Here is a 24,782-nt window from a genome sequence, read left to right as displayed (position 1 = left end):
AAATTGATTTTTTTTTTTTGAGACGGAGTCTCTGTCACCCAGGCTGGAGTGCAGTGGCGCCATCTTGGCTCACTGCAACCTCCACCTCCCAGGCTCAAGCAATTCACGTGCCTCAGCCTCCCAAGTAGCTGGGATTACAGGTGTGTGCCACCATGCCCAACTAATTTTTTGTAATTTAGTAGAGACAGGGCTTTACCATGTTGCCCAGGGTGGTCTCGAACTCCTGAGCTCAGACAATCCACCCATCTCGGCCTCCCAGAGTGCTGGGATTACAGGCGTGAGCCACTGCGCTTGGCCCCGAAATTGATATTTAAGTGTTGTAGAACAGGGGTTTTATTATAGATTTGGCTGTACCGCTGTTATTGCATAACACAATTATTTTCAGACTGGGTGTTTGGTTCTTAATTCACTGGTGGTGTGCACCATGCCATCCTCCTATCCCCAGCTGCTGTCAGAGTGCATGGTAAATATAGAAATGTGTCCAGTCAGTAGTAGCCACATGGATGCTCTTCTCCATATTTGACTTTTCTTGCTCTTAGGAGGCTTTTCCAGTAATCTGCGTGGGACTGTGACCTTGCTTGCTCATGGTGTTTCCAGCGCCTCCACCAGACTCTCAGGGTTGGAAAGCTGTTCTGGGTGAATGGTGTCTACAGAACTTTGAACTCTGTGATTGCAGGGGAACATGCTTATAAATGCATGTTTAACACAGAATGTTGTAGAGGATATTAGGTACTTTTAATTTTGTATTATGGGTTGTTTTCAAGATCTAATTATGTGTTGGTAGGAATGGCTGTTTTATTTCTACTTGTGGAAAAAAGGCTGCCTGGAGTTTAATTTTTCTGATATAGCATCGTAGACTGGTAGAGCAATATAGGAACGCCAGAGACCATCCAACTCCTTCATTTCTGTACAAAAGGACTTGGGTGCCCACAAAGAGGAAATGACTTGTGCAGTTTCAGGCCACTTAACCACAGAGTCATTTTATTGTGCTTTTTGTGGCTACTGATAGATAAGGCTTGTACTCACTAGATGCCCTTGTCATCAAGGCCCAGGTCACCAGCTGCGCACAGTTTATCTGTATGTCTTTAAAGCAGGGGCGTCCAATCTTTTGGTATCCCTGGGCCCCATTGGAAGAAGAAGTGTTATCTTGGACTTCACATAAAATACACTAACTATCTGATGAGGTAAAACAAAAATTGCAGAAAAAAATCTGATATTATTTTGAGAAAGTTTACGAATGTGTGTTGGGCCACATTCAAAGCCATCCTGAGGCCGGGCGCGGTGGCTCATGCCTGTAATCCCAGCACTTTGGGAGGCCGAGGCAGGTGGATCACCTGAGGTTGGGAGTGCGAGACCAACCTGGCCAACATGGAGAAACCCTGTCGCTACTAAAAATACAAAATTAGCCGGGGGTGGTGGCGTATGCCTGTAATCCCAGCTACTCAGGAGGCTGAGGCAGGAGAATCGCTTGAACCCAGGAGGCAGAGGTTGCAGTGAGCCGAGATTGTACCGTTGCAGTCTAGCCTAGGCAACAAGAGCAAAACTCTTGTCTCAAAAAAAAAAAAAAAAAAAAAGACATCCTGGGCCACATGTAGCCCATGGGGCGGCAGGTTAGACAAGCTTGCTTTCAAGCTTCACAACCTACTTTGCTCTTTTGTCCCCTCCTCCCATCTGATAAGTTTATAGTTTAGTTTTATTGTTGTTTGAGGTAGTCCATTTCACACTTTAATTACTAGTTGTGTAATTATGTTTTGCCTGAGTTCCCATACAGCTAATTTGTTTCCATGCTTCCATGCAGGATTTTATCAGAAACTTTAAAGTATCCTACGGAATATTACCAGTGCAGACTAGTTGTATTTGTGCTTGATGTATTCTCTCTTTTAATGTATTGTGTTAAACTTCATTTTTCTGAGACGCCATGTACCATAATTTCTTAAAATAAATAAACTGAAGGCACAGGCATTACATTTCAAATGTCTCATAAGGGAATATAGGAACAGAGAACTAATCATGTATGTAAGGAATTATGAATTTTATGGAATTAATGTATAAAATCTCTTTTATGTGTATTTTATAAGGTGTCTTGGAGCCCGTACTTTAAAATTCTCCTATTTTAAATGGATGTCTGTATTTGAAACTGACCAGATGGCCTAGATAAAGTCTTGAGTCATAATATTAGGACCTTTCAGAAAAATCTGAGTGCCAGTAGATTTGGAAGCAAAATAGGTTAGCAAGGGAATAGAAATTGATCGTTGGCTTGAGATAACCAGTGACAGACTTCAGTGAATGTTTTGTGGTGTGGGGGCTATGTTTAAGAGGGAGCTCTAGTTGATTCATATGCTAGACCACAGATTCTAGGAGGGTGGGGCCCATTCATTGCGATGACCCTACATCTTGTTCCGTGCCTGCCACATGGTAGATGCTTCATGAATATTTGTGGAATGAATGCATACTGTGGCCTGTGGGACTCACCATGGTGATAAATGGTAAAACATGCACATCTTCAAGACGTCATTTTAAGTGCTTTGGGGGGACTGGGCATAAGATAAAAGTAGGATTGAAGATGGTTGTCTTGCAGAGATACATTTCAGCCAGGAACTGAAATGTGGGTAAGATTTCTGCAAGGGAAGAGGTAGGGATGGCTTTCCAGGAGGTACAGACAAGCAGATAACAAGTTTGAGCAACAGGGAGATCCTGTGGACTTTATGGCTGGTATCTTGTCATATATGAAAGTACATCCCCTGTGTGTATGGCTCAGTCCATGCTCATATTCTTTCCTCAAAGTTGATGCATAGGGCCAGGTGCAGTCCTCAGCACTTTGGGAGGCCGAGGCAGGAGGATCACTTGAGTCCAGGAGTTGGAGACCAGCCTGGGCAACACAGCGAGACCTCGTCTCTACAAAAAATTTTAAAATGTGCTGGGCGTGGTGGCGTGTACCTGTAGTCTCAGCTACTTGGAAGGCTGAGGCAGATGGGTTGCTTGAGGCCAGCAGTTCGAGGCTGCACTGAGCTATGATAGCACCACTGTGCTCCAGCCTGGGTGACAGAGCAAGACCTTGTCTCTTAAAAAAAAAAAAAAAAGTTAGGCTGGGCATGGTGGTTTACGCCTGTAATCCCAGCACTTTGGGAGGCCGAGGTGGGTGTATCATGAGGTCAAGAGATCGAAACCATCCTAGCCAACATGGTGAAACGCCGTCTCTACAAAAAATACAAAATTAGCTGGCCATGGTGGTGCGTGCCTATAGTCCCAGCTATTCGGGAGGCTGAGGCAGGAGAATCACTTGAACCCGGGAGGCGGAGGTTGCAGTGAACCAAGAATGCGCCACTGCCCTCCAGCCTGGGTGACAGAGTGAGGGTCCATCTCAAAAAAAAAAAAAAAAAAAAAAAAATTGATGTGTGTTCTTTGCTTACAAAGACGTCTGTGGTAATGAGACTCAGGAGCACCCTGTGATCCTATGGAAATCTTTTGAAGATACCATCATAGATCCCTCCCTTGGCTAAAAGTAGGAGTATCCTGCAAGGAGATGGGAACCCCACCTCAGACGTCAGCAATCCTGAGGAGACATTGGGAATAGGCTCCTCCGTCCTCACAAGTGGCTGTGATCTAAGCTGTGCCATGGTATGGCATCCACCCCTTGGGGCCACACTTAGGATGTTGGGGTGCTGTGGCACTTTAACTTGGACCCCACGCAGTGTGGGGTGTGCTGGATTTAAGTACAGATGCCACGAGGTGCAGTTGGATAACTGTTTGTCCATAGCTCCAGAGAAGAAATCAGAGGTAGGTGCAAGGCCTTTGTCAGGGTTCATTTTTTCCTAATAATAGTCTACTCTGTTATATTCATGTAGGAGTATTTCTTCCGATGCAGTTGGGTTTCATATAGCCAGGTGTAAGGAATTAATCTTGTATGTTGAAGTCATTTGGGAGCCTTTCTTTATGAAAAATCAGGTCATTTTTGGATTAAGTAATGTGACAGGGAAGTGGGGAGCTACTTCGGGGTCAAGTTTTTGTTTGTTGGTTTTAGGATTCAGAGCCATTTAGAATTTATCACGTTTCAGTGAGGCTTTTCTTTCCAGGTCAGAAAAATTCCTTTTGGTCTGAGTCAACATCTCTTGTTTGCTAGGGAGAAGTAAACAGGAGAGGGTAGGTCTTTCTTCTCTTAGGCTGGATGAGTAACCTTAAAGTTCTTCCAGGTTGGTTGTTTTGGATTATTTCTTTTATAAATAGGAGAGAAATATTCAACATTTTAGTTAGTTTTTTTAAAATACCACCCAATATAATAGTTACCAGGCCTCAGAGGCCTCAAGGCAGATCTCTGCCTGGAGATGTCCGTGACCCTATTTTATGTTTATGGGTTGTTTTTGTTTCTTTTTTCTTTTCTTTTTTTGAGACAGGGTCTCTCTTTGTCACCTAGGCTGGAGTGCAGTGATGCAATAATAGCTTACTACAGCCTTGACCTCCTGGGCTCAAGCGGTCCTCCTACCTCAGCCTCCTGAGCAGCTGGGACTACGGGTGCAGAACACCATGCCTGACTAATTTTATTTTTAATTTTTTTGGTAGGATTGAGATTTCGCTGTGTTGCCCAAGCTGGTTTTGTACTCCTGGCCTCAAGCAACCTGCCCACCTTGGCCTCCCAAAGTGTTCTGGGATTACAGGTGTGAGCCACCGCACCTGGCCTGGTTGTTCTTTCTACAGCTTTGAATCTAGCACTGCCTGGAGTATGGAATGGAATGCGTCTTAGATTGTTTATCTGTGATAGGCAACGTGGTGCAAAGTGTGACTTCTTCATAGTGAAATTAGTCTAGCATATTACCTGGTGGATGATACAGCTTTCACTATTCCGTTTTTTTTTTTTCTGTTCTAAGAAGAAAAGGTTTTTATTTTAAAATTTATTTTATTTTTAAAAATAATTTCCACTTTTAATTAATTAATTAATTTATTTTTGAGATGGAGTCTCACTCTGTCACCTAGGCTGGAGTGCAGTGGTGCAATCTCGGCTCACCACAACCTCCGCCTCCTAGGTTAAAGTGATTCTCCTGCCTCAGCCTCCCAAGTAGTTGGGATTACAGGTGCATGCCGCCATGCCTGGCTAATTTATTTTTGTATTTTAGTAGAGACGGAGTTTCACCATGTTGGCCAGGCTGGTCTCGAACTCCTGACTTAAAGCGATCTGCCTGCCTCGGCCTCCCAAAGTGCTGTGATTACAGGCATGAGCCACTGCGCCCGGCCTCAGCTTTTATTTTAGATTCAGGGATACGTGTGCAGGTTTGTTAGTGGGTATATTGCATGATGCTGAGGTTTGGGGTATGACTGATTCCATCACCCAGGTAGTGAGCATAGTACCCAATAGCTTTTCAACCATCTACCCACCCTCCCTTCTCCTTCTAGTAGTCCCCAGTGTTTATTGTTGCCATCTTTATATCTATGTGTACCCCCTTAAAAAAGGTCTTTTATCTTGGGTGTTGTGACAGTGTCTCCCTTCCTAATGTGTCCCCTTGGCAAACTTCTTGGAAGAGTCAGTGTGTCCTAAAGGGAAAATGTGGATTTCCAGGTTAGCGTCTGAGCCTAAGCTGTGCTTGACTGTGACATTATGTGGTGTTGATCTCAGGCAAGTCAAGTGTCCTATTCCTTAGTCTCTTCTTCTACAAAATACAGTTGAAAACATTGATCTTGCAGGATTGTCACATGGGAAAGCAGGTGTCATGTCAGAAGTGCTGTGTAATCAGAGTGAGGGTGAAGGAATGGAATGGATTAGGAGGTGGGCGCAGCACCAGGTGCCTGCTTTCATGGTGCTGATGGTTGTGAAGCTTGCAGATACAGATTCGGGTTCTGGAGCAGAATATCCTGTAGGTCCACACTGTGGTTTAGGGACTTAGGCTTGGATTATTCCATATTCACTACCTTCCCTCAGTAAAGCCTTCTGTTTTCTGTCTACCAGTTCATCAGGTAACAATACTACCCACTGTTCGTACCCTTCCACATTCTTAGGTCCATCAGGACTAGAGTGGGGAGAACTGGGTTGGCCACGGTGAGTTTTGGCTTGCCCTCTTTTTTCTGGGGTATGAGTAAGATATTTATCGGGGCTTAAGCTCACTTCTTCTGCCTAAGATTCCTGGCCAGTCACACTGGGGACCCACCTCTGCAGGTGAGGACGAAGGTATTCATATTGCAATTTGGGTTCGTTTTCATTGCAAGGGAAGAGTGTCTGGATGTCTTCTTTCCCCACATCTGAAATGTTTCCTGGAATGTAAACTAGAATAGTCACACAGCATTTCTTGAGCCAGCTCTGAGGGACAGGATAAAGGGTGAATGGGGGCGTTGATCCTGACATGGCCTGGCATGTCCACGCATTTCTTTTGGCAGCTAGGAAAGCACAGGCCTGTGTTTGTTGATTATATTCTCCTGGAAACTCTTGTGTAAGTTCTTTCCTATACCCAATAGGGGTATTATTTTTATTTTTTTCTAGGACACACTAGTTATGCAACACAGTGCTTTGTTCTTTGTTCTATGCTAAAAAAAGCTGAAGATGGCCCCTGCCTTTGGAGACCTTATCTAAAGATAAAAAAATTACCATGCATATACAGGAAATAGGCTATTAAGTGACAAATGTGTTCTAGGTAAATATTTATTTATTTTGAGACAGAGTCTCATCCTGTGCCCAGGCTGGAGTGCAGTGGCACCGTCTCGGCTCCCTGTAGCCTTCACCTCCTGGGTTCAAGTGATTCTTCTGCCTCAGCCTCCCGAGTAGCTGGGATTACAGACGCCCACCACCACGCCCAGCTAGTTTTTTGTATTTTTGGTAGAGGCGGGGTTTCACCATGTTGGCCAGGCTGGTATCAAACTCCTGCCCTCAAGTGATCCACCCGTCTTGGCCTCCCAAAGTGCTGGGATTATAGGTGTGAGCCACTGCACCTGGCCTAGGTAAATACTTTAGAGTTGGAGCACATTTCATGGAGGGGGAGTTTTTGTTTTTACTTTTTTTTAGGGGTTTGGGTCTGTTACCCAGGCTGGAGTATGGCGATGCAATCTCAGTTCATCAGCTGCCTTAAATTTTTGGGCTCAAGTGATCCTCCTGCCTCAGCCTCCGGAATACCTGTGACTACAGGTGTGCACCCTGACACCTGGCTAATTTTTAATTGCTTTGTAGAGATGGAGTCTTGCTATGTTGACCAGGCTGGTCTTGAATTCCTGGCATCGAGTGATCCTCCTGCCCTGGCTTCCTGGAGTGCTGAGGTTATGGGTGCCAGCCAAGGGGATGGTTTATAAACTGGATTTGGGAAGATACATACAATTTGGGTAGTTGGAACTCTGGGGGTGAAAGCTTTGCAGATATGTGGAAGAGAATAAACAAAAACACAAGGGTCTCTTCACTTGACCAGTATTTATTGAGCATCTTCTCTGTCTCAGACACTGTTTTGGGTGCTTGGGGTTTATCAGTGAACAGAACAATTGAACATCCGAATACGGTGAGGCAACGCTGAGGCTGGTCACAAACCGGCTTGGGATGAGCTTTGAGTGCTTGGCCAAGAACACTGGATTTTGACTTTTAGAAAGTAGTGAGTCATTGGAAATGACTCATATTACAGGACAGTCACATGATAAAGGGAATATTTTGCGAAGATAAATGTAGCAAGATGTGGCACAGGATTGAAGAGATGGGGTCTAGAAGTGAGTTGGACAGTAATTATTTTATTGGGAACAGGAGAGGAAGGGATGGGAAAGAAAGAAATGTATTCACTAGTTATTTAAGAGGATAAATATTTAAAACTGCACATATATATTTATTATGGAATGCCAGGAAATATAGACAAGCACTGCCAGTTGTGTATAGCAGTTCTTTTGTCTATGGCTGTAGATAATACATTCTTCAAATTAGGGATGAAGCAAAGTCTCATGTAACAGTCGGTGAACAACATTGTGAATTGCTCTGTTGTGTTTCATTGACTGAATGTGTTCAACCTGTTTCCTATTTTTGCGTGTATAGCTAGTTCCCATTCTCTATTGTTATATATTAAAATATCCCATTTAATATTTGCATCTTGACTATGTATCTTCCTCCACATTTTAAATTTCTGGATCAATGGGTATATTTCATTTTAAGCATTTTGATGCGTGGTACCAAATTCTACCTCCCTGTCCCCCCGCCTCTCCAAAAATGTGTGCAAAATACTCAGGAGCAGTGTGTGAGAATGCTGGCTTCCTGTATTCTCATGAACCCTGGGTCATTAAATTTTGTTTAAAATTAATCTGGTTTCCCAATTTGTTATGAAAAACTCAAATAGTAGCTGAGAGAATCATACAAAGCACAGCTGTGTCAGTTGACCTCTGGTTGGGTTTGGCCAGTGGGAGGTTTGGTGGGAGATAGGAGGCCCCGTGATGACATAGCCCCAAAGTAGGTCCCTTCTCCCTCTCTGTTTTGGGCTGTGTCTCTGCAGCAAACAAGTCTCTCCCCAAATTCCAGCTCCTGCCCCTGAGTCCTCCATGGCTCCCACTTCCACCGCCCTGGGCTCTGGTGCTACCTCCCCTTATCCCCCTCAGCCCAGGGGTAGTCATAGCTTCCTGCTACTGCTAACCTGTGTGTGGCGGCCCCTGCCTGCACCACCATCCTGGTTTAGAGTCACAATTCTTCTTAGAAATCTTTGTACCAGTTCCTTGTATTAACTTCCCTCTCTTTAAAATACTTGAGATGATTTGCATTTTCCTGTTCGCACTCCTAATAATACATATTTATTCCTGCGTGTGTGTGTACAGGTGGAGCATCTGTCATCTGAAAATCTGAAATGCTCCCAAATTGGGAGCATTTTGAGCCCTGACATGATACCACAAGTGGAAAATTCCACACTAAGTACTTAACACAAACTTGGACTTAATACAAACTTGGTTTTGTGTAAAAAATTATTTAAAATATTGTATAAAATTACCTTCGGGTTATGTGTATAAGGCATATTTGAAACATAAATGACTTTTTTTGTATAAATTTGGGTCCCACCTTCGAGAAATCTCATGTGCATGTAGATATTCCAAAATCTGAAAAAAATGGAAATCTGAAACACTTTTGGTCCCAAGCATTTTGGGTTAGGGGTTCTCACCTGTATGTTTATATGTATATGTACATGTGTACATGTACGTATATGTGTACATGTGTGTATATGTTTTTTTTTGCACTATTTGCAGACATGGCACTTTAAATACTTCAGAACACAACTCCTTAGAATAAGGATGTTTCCTTAAATATCCACAAAGCTATTATCACATGGACAATTAAGAATCATTTCCTAATATTATCTCATATTGAGCTCATATTAAAATTTCCCTCATTGTTCCCAAGATGTCTTCTACAGTGACTTCTTTTTTAACCCCAGCGAGGACCCAAACATCACTCGCACCTTGAATTTGGATATTCCTCCTTAATCTTTTTGATCTAGAAAAGTCCCCAGGTTATTTTTTTAATGACATATTTTTAACATTTTCTCTTGAAAAATTTCTAATGTACACTTTAGTGAAATGCACCACTGATACTTTACCTAGATTCACCAGTTGTTTACATTTGCTACATTATTTTTCTATCTCTATAAACATAAAGATACACATTAGTAATAGTATGCATTTTTTTGTCCTGAACCATTTGAGACTAAAGTACAAATATTATAACACTTCTAACCCTTATTACTTAAGCATACATTTCCTCAAAAAATGACTGTTTGTTATATAACTGTAGTACAATGATCACATTCAGAAAACTTATCAATGTATGATTCCATTACCTAACTTAATTGGACAAATTTCTTCAGTTGTCCTTTCCTTTTTCATAGTACTTTTTCTTTCCAGATGCAGTATCCACTCCAGGATCATACATTACACTTAGATACCAGACGAAGTGGACTTTTTTTTTCCTTTAAAGATCAGTGCAATTGCGTTGTAAAGACAAAACAAAACAAACTCATATTCTGGATTTGTCTGATTGTTTCCTTATGGTATCGTTTACCTTGGTTCTCTATCCCCTGCATTTCCTGTAAAGAAGAAGTTAGGTTATGTTTTGATTAGGTTAAATCAGGATGATGCTGCTATCAGTAGGAATGAAGAAGGCAAGAAGTTGGTGTTAGAGGGAAGATAAGGAACATAAACTTTATCTATTTGAAGTAAAATAGGACTCCATAAAAACATTGTCCAGTCATAAGTAATTCCCAAATGGATATTCTTTTGTTTGTTGCATAAAAATTTCCTGGCAGGCTTTTAAAACAAGCTCCTTGGAGGATTCAGACTGCTCCCAGGGTGAGGTGCAGTGAGAGGTGGATGTTTGAAGTGGGAGTGCTGGGAGGGTTCTGGTCTAAAGATGTGGTGTTAGCAGTCCCCTGCACAGAGCCTGGAGTTGAAATAACACTGAGAAACAGACTCTGACAGTGAACACTGAGATTATCTGTATGCTTATAGGAGACAAATATGTATGTGTGTTCATGGTAACCATTTTAAAGATGTAATAGCTAACATCTGTTGGATTTCCGAAGTTTGGGTAGAAGCACCAAACCCACGAGTTGTTGGGCTAAAACGTAGCGTATAGAAGAGGCACAAGGTGTTTCAGCTTCCTCTCTGATCTTTTCTTACCCCTCATTCTGAATCACTGGTTCTCAAACTTCAGTGTGCATCAGAAACACCTGGAGGGCTAGTTTAAATGTATAAATAGGTGGTTGGTCCTGCCTCCAGAGACTTTTTTTTTGGTGGTGTATCCTGCTTGGGATTGAAATTTCCAGTGTATTATCAGGTGATGCTGGCCTGGACTCCCACTTGGAGAACCACCACTTTAAATCATGATGTGATTAGAACATGTAATAGAATTTTTCATGGAGTGGCTTTTCAGACTTGGTTTTAACAGCCCACACCTTTTTTTCTTCTTTTCTTTTCTTTTTTTTTTTTTTTTGAGACAGGGTCTCACTCTGTCACCCAGACTGGAGTGCAGTGGCATGCCACTGTTTACTGCAGCCTTGACCTCCGGGGCTGAAGCGATCATCCCACCTCAGCCTCCCAAGTAGCTCGGACCACAAGTGCGCACTACCACACCTGGCTAATTTTTGTATTTTTAGTATAGATGGGGTTTCACCATGTTGGCCAGGCTGGTCTCAAACTCCTGACCTCAAGTGATCTGCCCACCTCAGCCTCCCAAAGTGCTAGGATTACAGGTGTGAGCCACCTCATCCAGCTCTAATTTTTAAAATTTTTTGTGAAGACAAGATCTCACTGTGTTGTCCAGGCTGGTCTCTAACTCCTGGGCTCAAATGATCCTCCCGCCCCGCCCTCCCAAAGTGCTGGGATTAGAGGCATGAGCCACAACACCTGGCCCTTTTTATTAAAATAAATACTTTATGGGCCTCATCTTTTTATTTATTTTAATTAATTACTTTAATTAATTTTTGGGACAAGGTTTCGCTTTGTTACCCCAGCTAGAGTGCAGTGGTACAATCATGGCTCACAGCAGCCTCTACCTCCCAGGCTCAAGTGATCCTCATGCCTCAGCCTCCTGAGTAGCTGGGTCTACTGGTACCTGCCACCACGCCCAGCTAAGTTTTTTTGTTTTGTTTTGATTTTTGTATTTTGTAGAGACAGGGTCTTGTCATATTGCCCAGGCTGGTCTAGGACTCCTGAACTCAAGCAGTCTGCCATGGCCTTCCAGAGTGCTGGGATTACAGGTGTGGGCCACCACGCCTGGCCTGGATCTTCTCTTTATGTACTATATTAACAAATGAAGCTGTTGAGAAGAGGCTGGGAGGAGGGGCTGTGGAAAGAAGGCAAGCAACCCTGATGCCTCAGACTGGAAACTGCCAGTGTTAGTCCGAGAAAGGACTTGGGAATAAATCAGCAGACCTGGGCTGGAGTCCTGGCTGCCAGCGTTTCTGAATTGTGACCTCTTGCCGGCGATTTGTGCTCTCTGAGTCTCAGTTCTCTCATCTGAAAATAGGAATTATAAGCCCTCTTTCCACATGAGATAATGCACATGAATGCATTTTTTAAAACTGTAAAATGCAGTGCAGATCTAACTGGTGGTTACTGCTGTCTCATTCTTGCCTTGGCTGTGTCCTGTGCCAGCGCTGTAGTCTGAGGCCATTCCCTTCGTTTCTGTAGAATGGCGGAGGAGTTGAAGGACTTCCATGACTTTGTGTTGGCATGAAAGTCATGTCAGAGCTCGGAGGTCATCGATGGGCTGATTTCCCATATTATTGAATAATGTGTAACCCCGTGAGAAATTATGTGCTAGTTCTAATAAGACTAAATGCCAGAAAGTTATTTCCTTGAGGTTGGACTTCACCTGGTTTCATGCCTCCATTTTCACTTTTGATTGATGCGATAAATGAAGCTATCCACCTGTCGAGGGAGGCAGCAGGTTTGTGGTTTACTCTGTCTTGTGTTGTGGTGCTGAGGTTTTGGCATTGGTATTGGGTGTGGTTTGGAGTGGAGAATGGGGGCCGAGCAGTGTATTTAGCATGAGATATTAGTCCCTCCCTTGTGGTGATACAGGTCATTATTTTGTTGTTGAACATCAGCTGTGACATCTGACTGTCTGTCTTCTCCCTGTATTGAGAAGGCAACACAAACATTTGTATAATGTTTAGCAGTGTTCCTGTAACAAGATTGAAGATGGGTCCTATGTTTCAGTTTATTGGAAAAGATTGGCTTTTTTTTTTTTTCCCTGAGACAGGGTCTCAACCTGTTGCCCAGGCTGGAGTGCAGTGGTGTGATCATAGCTCACTGTATCATCCACCTCCTGGGCTCAAGTGATCCTCCTGCTTTAGCCTCCCTAGTAGCTGGGACTATAGGCACACACCACCATGCCCAGCTAATTAAAAAACCAAAAATAACAACAAGAAAAAACTTATTTGTAGAGATGGGGTCCCCCTACATTGGCCAGGCTGGTCTCGAACTCCTGGGCTCAAGCAGTCCTCCTGCCTCCACCTCTCAAAAGTGCTGGGATTACAGATGTGAGCTACTGCACTGGCCACTCAGCATTTTTAAAAATGAAGCTGATTAAATCAGGAAAAGTCAAGAATTGCATGTGTGATATCTGTCTTGAAGTGCTAATGATTCATTTTTTTTTTTAAGAACAGAACTTCAGAATATATTCTAAAAGTGTTTGTTTTTGGCTTAAATAAATTGAAGAGTTACTCAGAGAATCTAGAGAGAAGCATAGTTCCTGATGATTGTGCTCTTTTGTTGACTTTTTAAAATGAAGTGTTTTAGAAGTCTGAGGGGCATTTTTAAAAACAAAACAAAAAATTGAAATGTTTCTGTTTGTTATATCACTAACTAGGACTTTATTTGTCTTGGTAACTTAACTATCATGTGGCTAATCTGGTTGGTGGATGCTAAACTGTAAACTGTGTGCCATGGTTATTATTTAAAGGACTTTTCAAACTTGTTTCTCTTTAGTCTTCGTGTTTCTCAACGTGACATGTGCACATGATCAGATAGCACTACTAGGATTGTTATGAAAAAGAGCAGAGCCTTTTTTGGGAGAGGTTGCCTTTTCCAACTCTTGCTCCTGGTTCTTTTGATATTTACTTTAATATTTTTATGTAAATTGCTTATCTCATTTCTCTTTTCTTGTTGTTTGTCATCTATTGAGTTAACATGGAAGGTTTAACCCTATTTCACTACCCTATGTGTGCTATGCCCCCACTCACAGGTAGCCACTTCTAGGATCTCTGTCTATTTGTGTGTGTTTGTGTCTGCCTTTCTCCTCGCTCTCTCACACACACTTTTTAGACTGCTTTGTTACAAATATGGTTACAAATTTGATTAAATATTCTAGGTTCACATTATTTTTATTGTTAAAGCTGCTTATAGCTGAACCATGTATGATACCTTGATCACCTTTTCTTTCCTTCACAACTTTTGTGTTTTTCCTGAAATGAGGAATGTTTTTTCCTTTGGTTGGTCTTCTGTACATTTATTACTAATTAGCCTCAGATTTAGTCAGTTGTTAAAATTGTGTCTTGCTGTGTTTAGTTGCATTGGGTACTCTTTCAGTGCCATCTTGAAGAGGTCACATTTGGGGTGTCTGGACTGGTCACTCTGCTCCAGGTTTGCAGCTGACATCCTGGAATCTGGGATCCACCTTCACCGTCGTCCCGGGAGCTGTCTTCTGTGTTATTGTCTCCCGTTTTCATATGCTATGTCATTCTCATTCATGGTTTATTGCCTTATTTTGTTGGAACACATCTTCCAGTTACAAAGGGGGTAATGTTTTTGGAAACGTTGCATTTCTAAAAAAGGTCTTTTTTCTACCTTCATACTTTACTGATATTTGGGCAAGAAATGGAATTCTAGAATGGGGGACTATTTCTTGTAGGAGTTTTGAAGTCACTGGTAGATGATTATCTGGATTCCAGTATTGCTGTGACTCCTTGTCCCTCACTGTGGCCTGTGCTGTATTTTCTGGACGTTCTCCTTCCCTACCCGCCACCAATCTTCTGTTTTCTTCTGTGTTCTGATGTGCCTTGGTGTATGTCTGCTTTTATACATTGTGTTGGGGTCTCTATGGAACTTTTTAATGTAGAGAAACATATGTCATTTTGGGGAATTAACTTGAAATTGTTTTTGGTTATTTCTCTGTTTTCCCAATTCTCTTTTTCTAGAACTCCTGTTACTCAGTTGCTTGACTTACTTGACTGGTCTAATTTTATTATTAGCCTTTTTTATCTTCTTTGTCTTTTCTTTTTTTTCCAACTTCCTAGGGGAGATATTTTCAACTTCTCTTAATTTTCCTATTGAGCTCTTCATTTTTAGTATTTTATTTGTTTAGTTTTTTTAGACAGAGTGTCTGTCACACAGGCTAGAGTGCAGTGGCCCAGTCATAGCTCACTATAGCCTTAACTCCTGGGCTCAAGCAATCTTTCTGCCTCAGCCTCCTGAGTAGTTGGGACTATAGGTGGATGCCACCACACCTGGCTTATTTTTATGGGTTTTTTTTTTTTTTTTTTGTATGGATGGGATCTTGCTGTGTTGCCCAGGCTGGCCTTGAACTCCTGGCCTCAAGCAGTTCACCTGCCTTGGCCTCCAAAGCACTGGGATTACAGGGGTGAACCACTGTGCCTGGCCTGTTTTTCATATTTTAATTCCAAAATACTTTTTTAAAAAAAATTCTCCCTCAGCACGTTTCTTCCTTTCTTGCTTTCCTCCCTTCTTATCTTCCTCTGCAACCTGGATGTACCATCATCTGACCTCTCTTAGGATATCAGTGATGGATTTTTAATAGCATCTTTTTATACAGTCTCTGGTTCTTTCAAGTTGTGTTTTGTTCTCTCTTCCATCCTTGGGGTGTTCTTAAAAGTCTGTCTCTCCATGGTTGGTTATGACTTAAGGCACTAATGGTAACTTGAGAGCTCTGAGTTCAGGCAAGGGCATACACTGTGAGCTTCACTGGGGGGTCCCTGGACTGGGCCAGATTCCCCCCTGCCTTTTCTCTTGAGATGGACAGAGGCCCAGGGAAAGATCTTCCCACCTCTAGCCTGTGGGGATAAGCCCTGGCTGGCATTCTGAGAGCAAGTGGAAGCAGAGGGCTGAATTTTTCTGCAATCAGTACATAAATATTCACTTGTCTCCTCTCATTTTCAACAAGGCACCTCTGCAATTGTTCTTCCTCTGGTTTCTCGGTCCAGACCTGCTGTCTGAGCCTGCAGTGAGCCACCAGGGGCTGGGAGGGGCAGTCACTGTGCTCTCTGGAAGCACTGGGAAGCTGGGGCTTTAATTACTACAGACTTTCAGACAGTATTATTTTTCCTCCCATCTTTTAAATTTATTATTATTTTAATTTGTTGTTATTATTTTTTCTGAGACACGGTCTGACTGTGCCTAGGCTGGAATACAGTGACGCAATCATGGCCCACTGCAGCCTCAAATTCCCCAGGGTCAGGTGATCCTCCCACCTCAGCCTCCTAGGTAGCTGGGACTACAGGTATGCAGTATCATGCCTGGCTCTTTTGTTTTGTTTTTTTTATATTAAAATTGTTTTATTATTATTTTGAGATGGAGTGTTGCTCTGTTGCCCAGGCTGGAGTGCAGTGGCGCAGTCTCAGCTCACTGCAACCCCTGCCTCCCAGGTTCAAGCGATTCTCCTGCCTCAGCCTCCTGAGCAGCTGGGATTATAGGCGCCTGCCACTATGCCCGGCTAATTTTTTTGTATTTTTAGTAGAGACTTGCTTTCATCATGTTGGCCAGGCTGGTTTCGAACTCTTGACCTCAAGTGATCCACCCACCTTGGCCTCCCAAAGTGCTAGGATTACAGGCGTGAGCCACCGCACCCAGCCAAAATCGTTTTATTATTATATTTTAGAGACAAGCTCACTGCAGCCTCGAACCCCTGGGCACAAGAGATCCTCCACCTTAGCCTCCCAAGTAGCTGGACTATAGGCACAGACGCACACCACCACACCTCGGTGATTTTTCCAGTTTTTTGTAGAGATGGGGCCTCACTTACGTTCCTCAGACTGGTCTGGAACTCCTGGGCTTGAGTGATCCCCCAGCCCCGCCTCCCAAAGTGCTGGGAGTACAGGCATAAACTACCATGCCTGGCCTCTTCCCATCGCTGTTCCCATGTTCTGACATTCTTGGTTCTCCCCATTCCAGAGCCTCTTACCGGCTCTGTCGGGGAAGTCTTGCTGCTTCCTGGCTTTCCCCACAGTTACCTTGGGGTTCCCTTTCTTGGTTCTGCAAAATGTGTTGCCTCTGGGCCACCTGCTTCTCAGCTTCCAAAAACTCTGTTTCCCTCATTTCCCTCTGTTCTTTTTGTCTTTGTGGGATTATGCTTGGAAAAAACAACAACAACAACAAAATCCCCACATGTGTATTGTGGTTTCAGTGGGCTTTCAGGAGGAAATAAAAGTGTGTCTTTTTGATATGATGTTTTTACCCTTTCATTTTTATCTGTGTGTTCATAGCGTTCTGAATCACCTCTGCCACTCTTCCCTGCTGCTTATACCCTCCCTCTGCTCAGGGTCCTCCTCTTGTGCCCTGTCCCTCTGGTCTGCTCATTTAAGAGCCGATTCTGCTAAAACCTCCCCATGAAGACTTTCCAAGTGAGAGTGATCTTTCCTTCCTGAATTCACAAAACTTTTTTTTTTTTGGTGTAGTTTTCTTTGAACACATGGTCTACCTCTTTTTTTATGACTTGTTTATGTTTTGTCAGATAAATTTTATTTTATTTTTGAGATGGAGTCTCACTCTGTTTCCCAGGCTGGAGTGCAGTGGTGTGATCTCAGCTCACTGCAACTTCCGCCTCCCAGGTTCAAGTGATTCTCCTGGGACTACAGGAGAAGGAGGAGCTGGAACTACAGGCACACGCCACCATGCCTGGCTAATTTTTATGCTTTTCATAGACAGGGTTTCGTCATGTTGGCCAGGCTGGTCCTTAACTCCTGACCTCAGGTGACCCGCCTGCGTTGGCCTCCCAAAATGCTGGGATTATAGGTGTGAGCCACTGCGCCTGGCCTGACAGATAAATTTTAATTTCTGATGTTGGGTGATGATTGTTTCTTTGCCTTCATGCAATGCTTTGCATGTAGTAAATACTCAAAAATTTTTTTATCAACATAGATTTTTTTCAGTGATCTGTTTCTGGTCTTAAGTTAGACAGGATATTGACCATTGCTGTATGCCATGGTTAATGCAAAAGTAGGGTGCTATTTCTAGTTGCAGATACTTTTTTTGAAATTTGCACATGCGAGTAATATGCGGAGCCTATGCATTATACATGTCATAACTCACAAAAGCTCATTAACTTGTTGCATAGTATAAAGATGCTGTTTATAGAATCTGAGAGATTTCCTGAAGGTAGGCTAGGAGGTAGTCTCGCCTTAGGACTTTGCACTGTTTTCTCTTACCACATCCTGGAGTAGAGTGGGCCTCAGCATTCCTTGCAACTTGCATCTTGTAGAATTACCTCTGCTTCCATTCTAACTTAGTCTTAGGAAGTGTTCTGTCTAGCACTAGGCAAGGTGAAGCTCATGTTCTTTATCTGAATAAGAGCAGTGATTCTTCATGTGGTTTTGTCTCCAGGTTTCTTCTGTGGGTTTGGACCTATCCTTGGGAGCCTTGCCCCATGAGGACATTCACTGCTTGATCATCTATTTGATGGATGAACTCTGCTCCTCATTTATTGCTGTGTGTGATGGACTTTTGGTTGTCATTATACACAATTATTGTTAGTGTTTAAGTCTTTTATTATTTTAAATGGACATATCCTGAATGAGAAACATTCTTCTTCTTAATTGAATGTTGTGTCATGTTTGTTTATTCACCCAATGACTGATACAATTATTGTAGAATTAGAGTTTATTGGTAGTATAAAAAGTGGCTTATCATAACTTTTATCTTCCCCCTAAGAGATGGGGCCTCACTCTGTTGCCCAGGCTGGAGTGCAGTGGTGCAATCACAGCTCACTGCAGCCTTGAATTCTTGTGCTCAAGGGATCCCCCTGCCTTAGTCTCCCAATTAGCTGGGACTGCAGGTGTGGGTCACTATGCCTTGGCCTTCTAAAGTTCTGGGATTACAGAGATGAGCCATCATGCCGGACCTTATCACAATTTTTTGCTCAGCTACATTTCTAAGTGTCTATGGACTGGACAGCAGAGATTCCTACCATTATTATTTTAAACTTTTTAATGCAAACTACCACAAAGTGGAATCAATAAGTATTGCTCTTTTTCTCTACTGGATACTGGACTCTTCCCTTGAAAATAAAGCAAGTCCTCTGTTCATTGAAAGAGAATTATGGTATGAAAGCTGCCAGTTAAAATCTCCCAAGAGACCACTGTTCTATGGAGTTGTATTTTTCAGTGGCAAAAATATCCTTCCTGGTTTTTAAACTCTTGTGGGAGGAGGTCATTTTTATATGTTTTATTTATTTATTTTTTATTTTTAATGCAGCATGCTCTGTTGGGGTTACTGTTGATCTCCTGCTCGGTTCTTTTCAAAATGTCATATCCATTCAGCACATTTTTGTGGAGTGGCATTTAATAAGTGGCAGCCTGATATTTGCCTTGGCATGATGTTATCATGATTGCTTGGCATAGCTGACTGTTGAGTCAGGACCCCTCCGGAGGCAGGAGTCAACCGTTGACTCTCAAAATTAGAAAAGCTTTGATCAGTTAGTTGGAGGATTACAAGCCAAGTTTATAGAGTATTTCAAAGAGGGGGTAACATATTCTGCTGATAGACCAAATAAGATGAGGACAGACAACAGACTTTTGTGTTAAGCATCGTGGAGGCTGCTGTGGATATGATGGAGAGGAAGCCTGATTGGAATGGGGTTATGGGAGGAAGACACGCTTGAAGCAAGCATAGACAATTTTTAAAAAAATTTGCTGTGAAGATCATCAAAGAATTGGTATAATAACTGGAAGGTAAAGTAGGGTCAACGAAAGGTTTTATGCTGCATGTGTAAAAATAGTTCACAGCCTTTAAAGGCTCACGCTTGACACCTGACTATCTTCCATACGATTGTGGTTTTTAGGAACATTAACAGTGGGACAGGCTGGGCTCAGTGGCTCAGGCCTATCATCCCAGCACTTTGGGAGGCTGAGGTGGGAGGATTGCTTGAGCCCAGGAGTTGGAGGCTGCATTGAGCTATGATTGCACCATTGTACTTCACCTTGGATGACAAAGCGAGACTGTCTCTAAACAAAAGAAAACAATGGGCTGGAGTTAGACTGCTGATCTGCTTTGGGGGTGTGATGGTCAGGAAAAGCTCTTGGAGAAGAGGATGCCTGAGAAGTCTTGATGGATGGACAGGGCTGGCCTGGAGGGTGAGGTGGGGTCCAGGCATTGGAGGCCTTGGGCACGGAGTTGGGGGAAAATGGTGCAGGGCCTAACAGGCTGTGAAAGGGAAAGTGCTGGGGAAAAGGTGGAAATGTAGCAAGTTCTGAAGGATGAAGTTATGAGGTTGAGAAAGTCCATAGGTGCGGATTTATTTCCAAGGGGTGGCTACAAATATTATATAAAGGCTGCAGATAATGATCTCATCTGGAGGGAGTGAACAGGATTAGGAGGCTTAAAGAATGGTTTCATAAGCCACATTTTGGAGGTCGGTGTGCTTGTGTGTGTGGAAGTATTTTAGAAACGAAAGTTGATATTTAAGTTGATTGGGTCACCCTTGAGCTTGCTTGGTGGGAAGAGGTGGGCAAGATGTGGCTATTCTAAGTGGCCAGGGGACACCTCTTCCTTACTCACCCCCAGGACATTATTTCCAATTTTCCTTGAAAAGAAAATACCATTTACCATTAGTAAATGGTTTTGGGACTCCATTCTTTGGGGACTCAACACATCTGTAGATGCCAAATTCTGGAGCTGTCTCAGTGGCAGGTGTCCCAAGGACTCCTGGATGATATTGTAATTGGGATTCATGTGCAGTCAGAATAGGCCCCACAAGTGAAGAGGATGCCAACGTGTATGTTTGTGTGTGTGTGTGTGTTTGTTTTACAAACTTACTCTCTGTGTTCTAGATAAATGATTCCTTTCATAGAGGTCCAGATAGATGAGGGTGCAGAGGAACTCTGTTACTTGCAAGATGGTTTTAATGGTAATGTTTAATAACTTTGAGGATTAAGGTCTGAGTTACTTGCTGTGCTGGTTAAAAAGTGACAAGGATTGGTCATTCTGCATTTTTAAAATAAGTGTTCCATTTCAGTGATTCTTAGGCATGCTTTGTTAGAGATGGACTTGGAGAGCTTCTTAAGAATATGGGTTCTCCCTGCACCCCTGCTCCAGGGTCTTAGTCAGTGGATCTGGAGCAGGGCCCAGGAATCTGTATTTTAACTCTTCATTAATCGTTTGCCTCCCTCTTCCAGTCTTTGCTTCAGGAAAGAACTGTATCAAACATCATCTTTAGGTTTGAAGAATGGAGGACTGAACTTCTGGATAGCAATTGTGTTGCAGAATGAAAGCAGTAGGGAATGGTGAAACATGCAATTTAGTATATTTTCATCTGAATGTGTACCTGAGAGTGATGTAGAAGTTCAGAAACACACAACTATGTTTCTTCTTCAGATCATTTGAAAGCAGAGTTTTAAGGATTTTAAAATATACGTACACCATATAGAAGTGTATAAAATTTAAAATGATGTCCTTTTCTTTTCCTTCTCCTCAATCCCACTGCAGGATAGCCACTGCAAATTTTGAGGGGTGTGTGTGTGTGTGTGTGTGTGTGTGTGTGTTTAGGCATTTTAGTGTGTGTGTGTGTGTGTGTGTGTGATTTTGTCTCTGTAAAAAGAGGCTCAAACCACACAGGAAGTGCTTTGTTCACTATGGTCTTGTCGGCATCCTTCTGTGTCCCTATCTTTAGACCTATTTGTAAGAAACACTGGGCCACCAGGGTGTGCAACCTACTTTTTGCAGATAAGCAAAAATACAAATTCTTCAGACACATAATATATGCTGTTTGCTTATTAGAATATTTCTGTAGATTGCATTGGGGGTTAATAAGTATGATAAGTATTTCATATATTGGGCAATAGGAAATCTAGTATGCTTTAGAGAAATCAGTATTACTTATGCAGTACATATTGCTGGGTTGTGCAGTTCCTATCATAATAGAGTATCAGCATCAGAGCCAAAGGGAAAGAGTGTGTATGAGTCACTCCATCATAAAAGGAGCAGTGACTCAATACCAAACTTAGGGTGCTGCCTGAATTTTTAATCAATTGCAGTATTGTTGATATGGGGTTGATTCCTTTTTATGGGCAGGAAGTTATCACAGTTTAAAATGTCTAATTCCCTTTTGGTGATGCTAACTTGCTATATTCAGTGTTTCTGTTCTTTCGTATAGGATCCAAACTACTGGATACAGGTGCATCGCTTGGAACATGGAGATGGAGGAATACTAGACCTTGATGACATTCTTTGTGATGTAGCAGACGATAAAGACAGAGTGAGTTCAAGTCCTGGGGAACCTGTTCTGAATGCATTTTTTTTTTTTTTTTTTTTTTTTTTTGAGGACTACGGAGAGGGTGCGAATGTTTTCCTTTCTGTTTTAGACACATATTTTAAATTATGTTTGGGCCACCCACTCTAGTATATTTTCTTTTATAATAAGTATCATGAATCTTCACTGTCCTGAATACCAAGGTATAATGATTTTCTTGATACCTGGGACTTAACACTAGGTTTTGGGGTTTTAAAACTACACTTTTACAATGGAGATATCACAAAAAGATTTCTGTGCCATATTCTGCCTTAATTTAACCAAACGTAACATCTTTCTTCACAACTCAGGCCTGTCCTTATCATCTCCGTATATATAACATACAGCCATTCTGCATTCTGGTCCCAGCGTTGGCCCAGAGAAGATCCATCCCAACAGTGGCCTGGGCGGTGCACCGTGTTCCTGTGCAATGGGCGAGTGTGTCCCAGTCAGCCTACCCTGTGCAGGGCCTGGCCCTCAGCTCGGCCTTGCTGTGCGATGGGCATTTGTGTCCCGGACAGCCTCTCCTGTGCAGGGCCTGGATCTCAGGAAGCTCGGCCTTTTCTCCGTCAGTGCTCCGATGCTCTGTGTGTGCTTCCCCAGTCTTTACTGTGGTCTGTGAGTTTGGCTCCTGGACATATCCACCTACTGCTCTTCAGTGTTCCCTCCCACTACCCCACTTTTTTTCTGTACTCTTGAGAGGAATGAGGAAGAGGAAGAGGAGGGGGAGGAGGAATGTTCAGCATTTTGAGAATGCGTGACAGGATGTTTGGCTCTGAATGTAGAAGTCAGCAAATTCTTTTTTTTTTTTTTTGAGATGGAGTCTTGCTCTGTTGCCCAGACTGGAATGCAGTGGCGTGATCTTGGCTCACTGCAACCTCCGTCTCCTGGGTTCAAGCGATTCTCCTGCCTCAGCCTTTTGACTAGCTGGGATATAGGTGCACGCCACCACGCCTGGCTAATTTTTGTATTTTTAGTGGAGACATGGTTTCACCATGTTGATCAGGCTGGTCTCGAACTCCTGACCTCATGTTCCGCCTGCTTCGGCCTCCCAAAGTGCTGGGATTATAGATGTGAGCCACCGCACCCGGCCCTGGCCACTCCTTTTGTATTTGGCTTATAAGGAATTGCGGAAGGGCTCATAGCCACATACATAGTTACATCAGCATGGTTGTATGGAGGCAGCGGCCTGGTTGACTGTCTCCTAAAACCTCCCTACAGTAGCACAGGATATTTAACCAGCTAGGTTACATCGTGAGGTCAGAAGATGGTAAGGTCACCCAGATACTCACTCTGCTTCCTACTGGGGCTCCCTCTCGTTCCTGGCCCTCTCCCCACCGGCCTGCTCTTCTTTCCCTCAGTTGTGAGCTGGGTGCACACAGCTGTTGTGTCTTGTTCACACCTATATTTCTGACAGTTAGCATCATGCCTGGCTGAGAGTTGGTGCATATCTTAAATGTTTTCTTGAAATTTCAAATAAGACAAAAAAATCAAATACCAAATATTATATAAATTTGGAAGATTAGATTCACTGTTGCACCTGTCATGGTGGAATTTGTCCCATGTGGCTCCTGTGGGCCACAGGATACATGGTATCAAAAAATGCAGATCCTGGCTAACACGGTGAAACCCCGTCTCTAGTAAAAATACAAAAAATTAGCCGGGTGTGGTGGCAGGTGCCTGTAGTCCCAGCTACTTGGGAGGCTGAGGCAGGAGAATGGCGTGAACCTGGGGGGCGGAGCTTGCAGTGAGCCGAGATCGCGCCACTGCACTCCAACCTGGGCGACAGAAGCAGAAGTTTTCTGCCGACTTATGTTCTGATGCTATTTTTCTTGGTGCCATTTCTCCTTCTTGGGCTTTTGAGTGAGCCAGGCTTAGGGTAACTCTGAAATCCTTTTCTGCAGTCCACATGAAGAGTACCATCTTTCATTTATTGTGTGGCTCAATTCCAACACTCAAGGCAACTACAGAGATTTATGAAGAATTTAAACAGGTGCTCTTTTTCCACCAGAATATTAGAAAGGGATGAATTAACGTATCAATCTTTCAGTGTCTTCCTCTTCTCCCTTCTTCTTCTTCCTTCTTTTTTTTTTCTTCTCTTCTCCCTCTCTTTCTCGGTCCCTCTCTCTTGCTGTTACTTCCTATGTAAAAATAGCACAACTCCTTGTGAGGAAAAATTGGAAAATGCAGAAACATATAAAGGAATTAATCACCTGCCATCCTGCTGTTGCTGAGAGCTCATCACTGTTGTTTGAGATTTTCATCCTGACTCCTCCCTTTCTTCAGATAGATAGAAACACGGTCTTTTTCTTTTAAATAAAGAGACTTGAATAGTAGTTTTTTGTTTTGAGGTTAGCATATGTATATTTCTGTGTCCATGAACCATAGCTATGCCAACATGGCTGTGTAGTCTTTTGTTTTAATTTAATTTACTTATTTAGAGACCCAGGCTGTCACCCAGGCTGGAGTGCAGTGGCGTAATTATAGCTCACTGCAGCCTCAACCTCCCAGGTTCAAGTGATCCTCCTGCCTCAGCCTCTTATTTTTAAAAAAGTTTTATTCTAGATTCAGGGGCACATGTGCAGATTTGTTATATAGGTAAATTGAGTGTCATAGGGGTTTGGCATACAGATTATTTTGTCACCCCAGGTGATAAACATAGTACCCAATAGGCTAATTTTTTGATCCTCTCCATCTTCAAGTAGGCCCTGCTGTCTGTTGTTTTCCTCTTTATGTCCACATGAGATCATGCATTATTTGGTTTTCTCTTCCCATGTTAGTTCACTTAGCAATAATAGCCTCTAGCTCCATTCATGTTGTTGCAAAAAACATGACCTTGTTC

General features: G+C 42.8%; 1 protein-coding gene across 36 annotated transcripts in view; it reads left to right on the top strand.

Annotated features, from left to right (window-relative positions):
* Positions 1-24,782, top strand: part of PARD3 (par-3 family cell polarity regulator) — a 710,416-nt gene that overhangs the window by 101,876 nt on the left and 583,758 nt on the right. For 35 of the 36 annotated variants that reach the window (XM_054503380.2, XM_054503381.2, XM_054503379.2 and 32 more), the window contains exon 2: positions 21,806-21,907. In XM_054503380.2, coding sequence (XP_054359355.1) covers positions 21,806-21,907 — 102 coding nt within the window. Of the gene's footprint in view, positions 1-19,358; positions 19,370-21,805; positions 21,908-24,782 lie in introns of those variants that run through there. The other variant, XM_063669773.1, reaches the window with a different exon arrangement.

Source organism: Pongo pygmaeus, chromosome 8, assembly GCF_028885625.2.
Source record: "Pongo pygmaeus isolate AG05252 chromosome 8, NHGRI_mPonPyg2-v2.0_pri, whole genome shotgun sequence".
In the NCBI taxonomy this organism is placed as follows: domain Eukaryota; kingdom Metazoa; phylum Chordata; class Mammalia; order Primates; family Hominidae; genus Pongo; species Pongo pygmaeus.
Note: the sequence above shows the minus strand (reverse complement) of the source record. Positions and strands in the feature narration are given on the sequence as shown.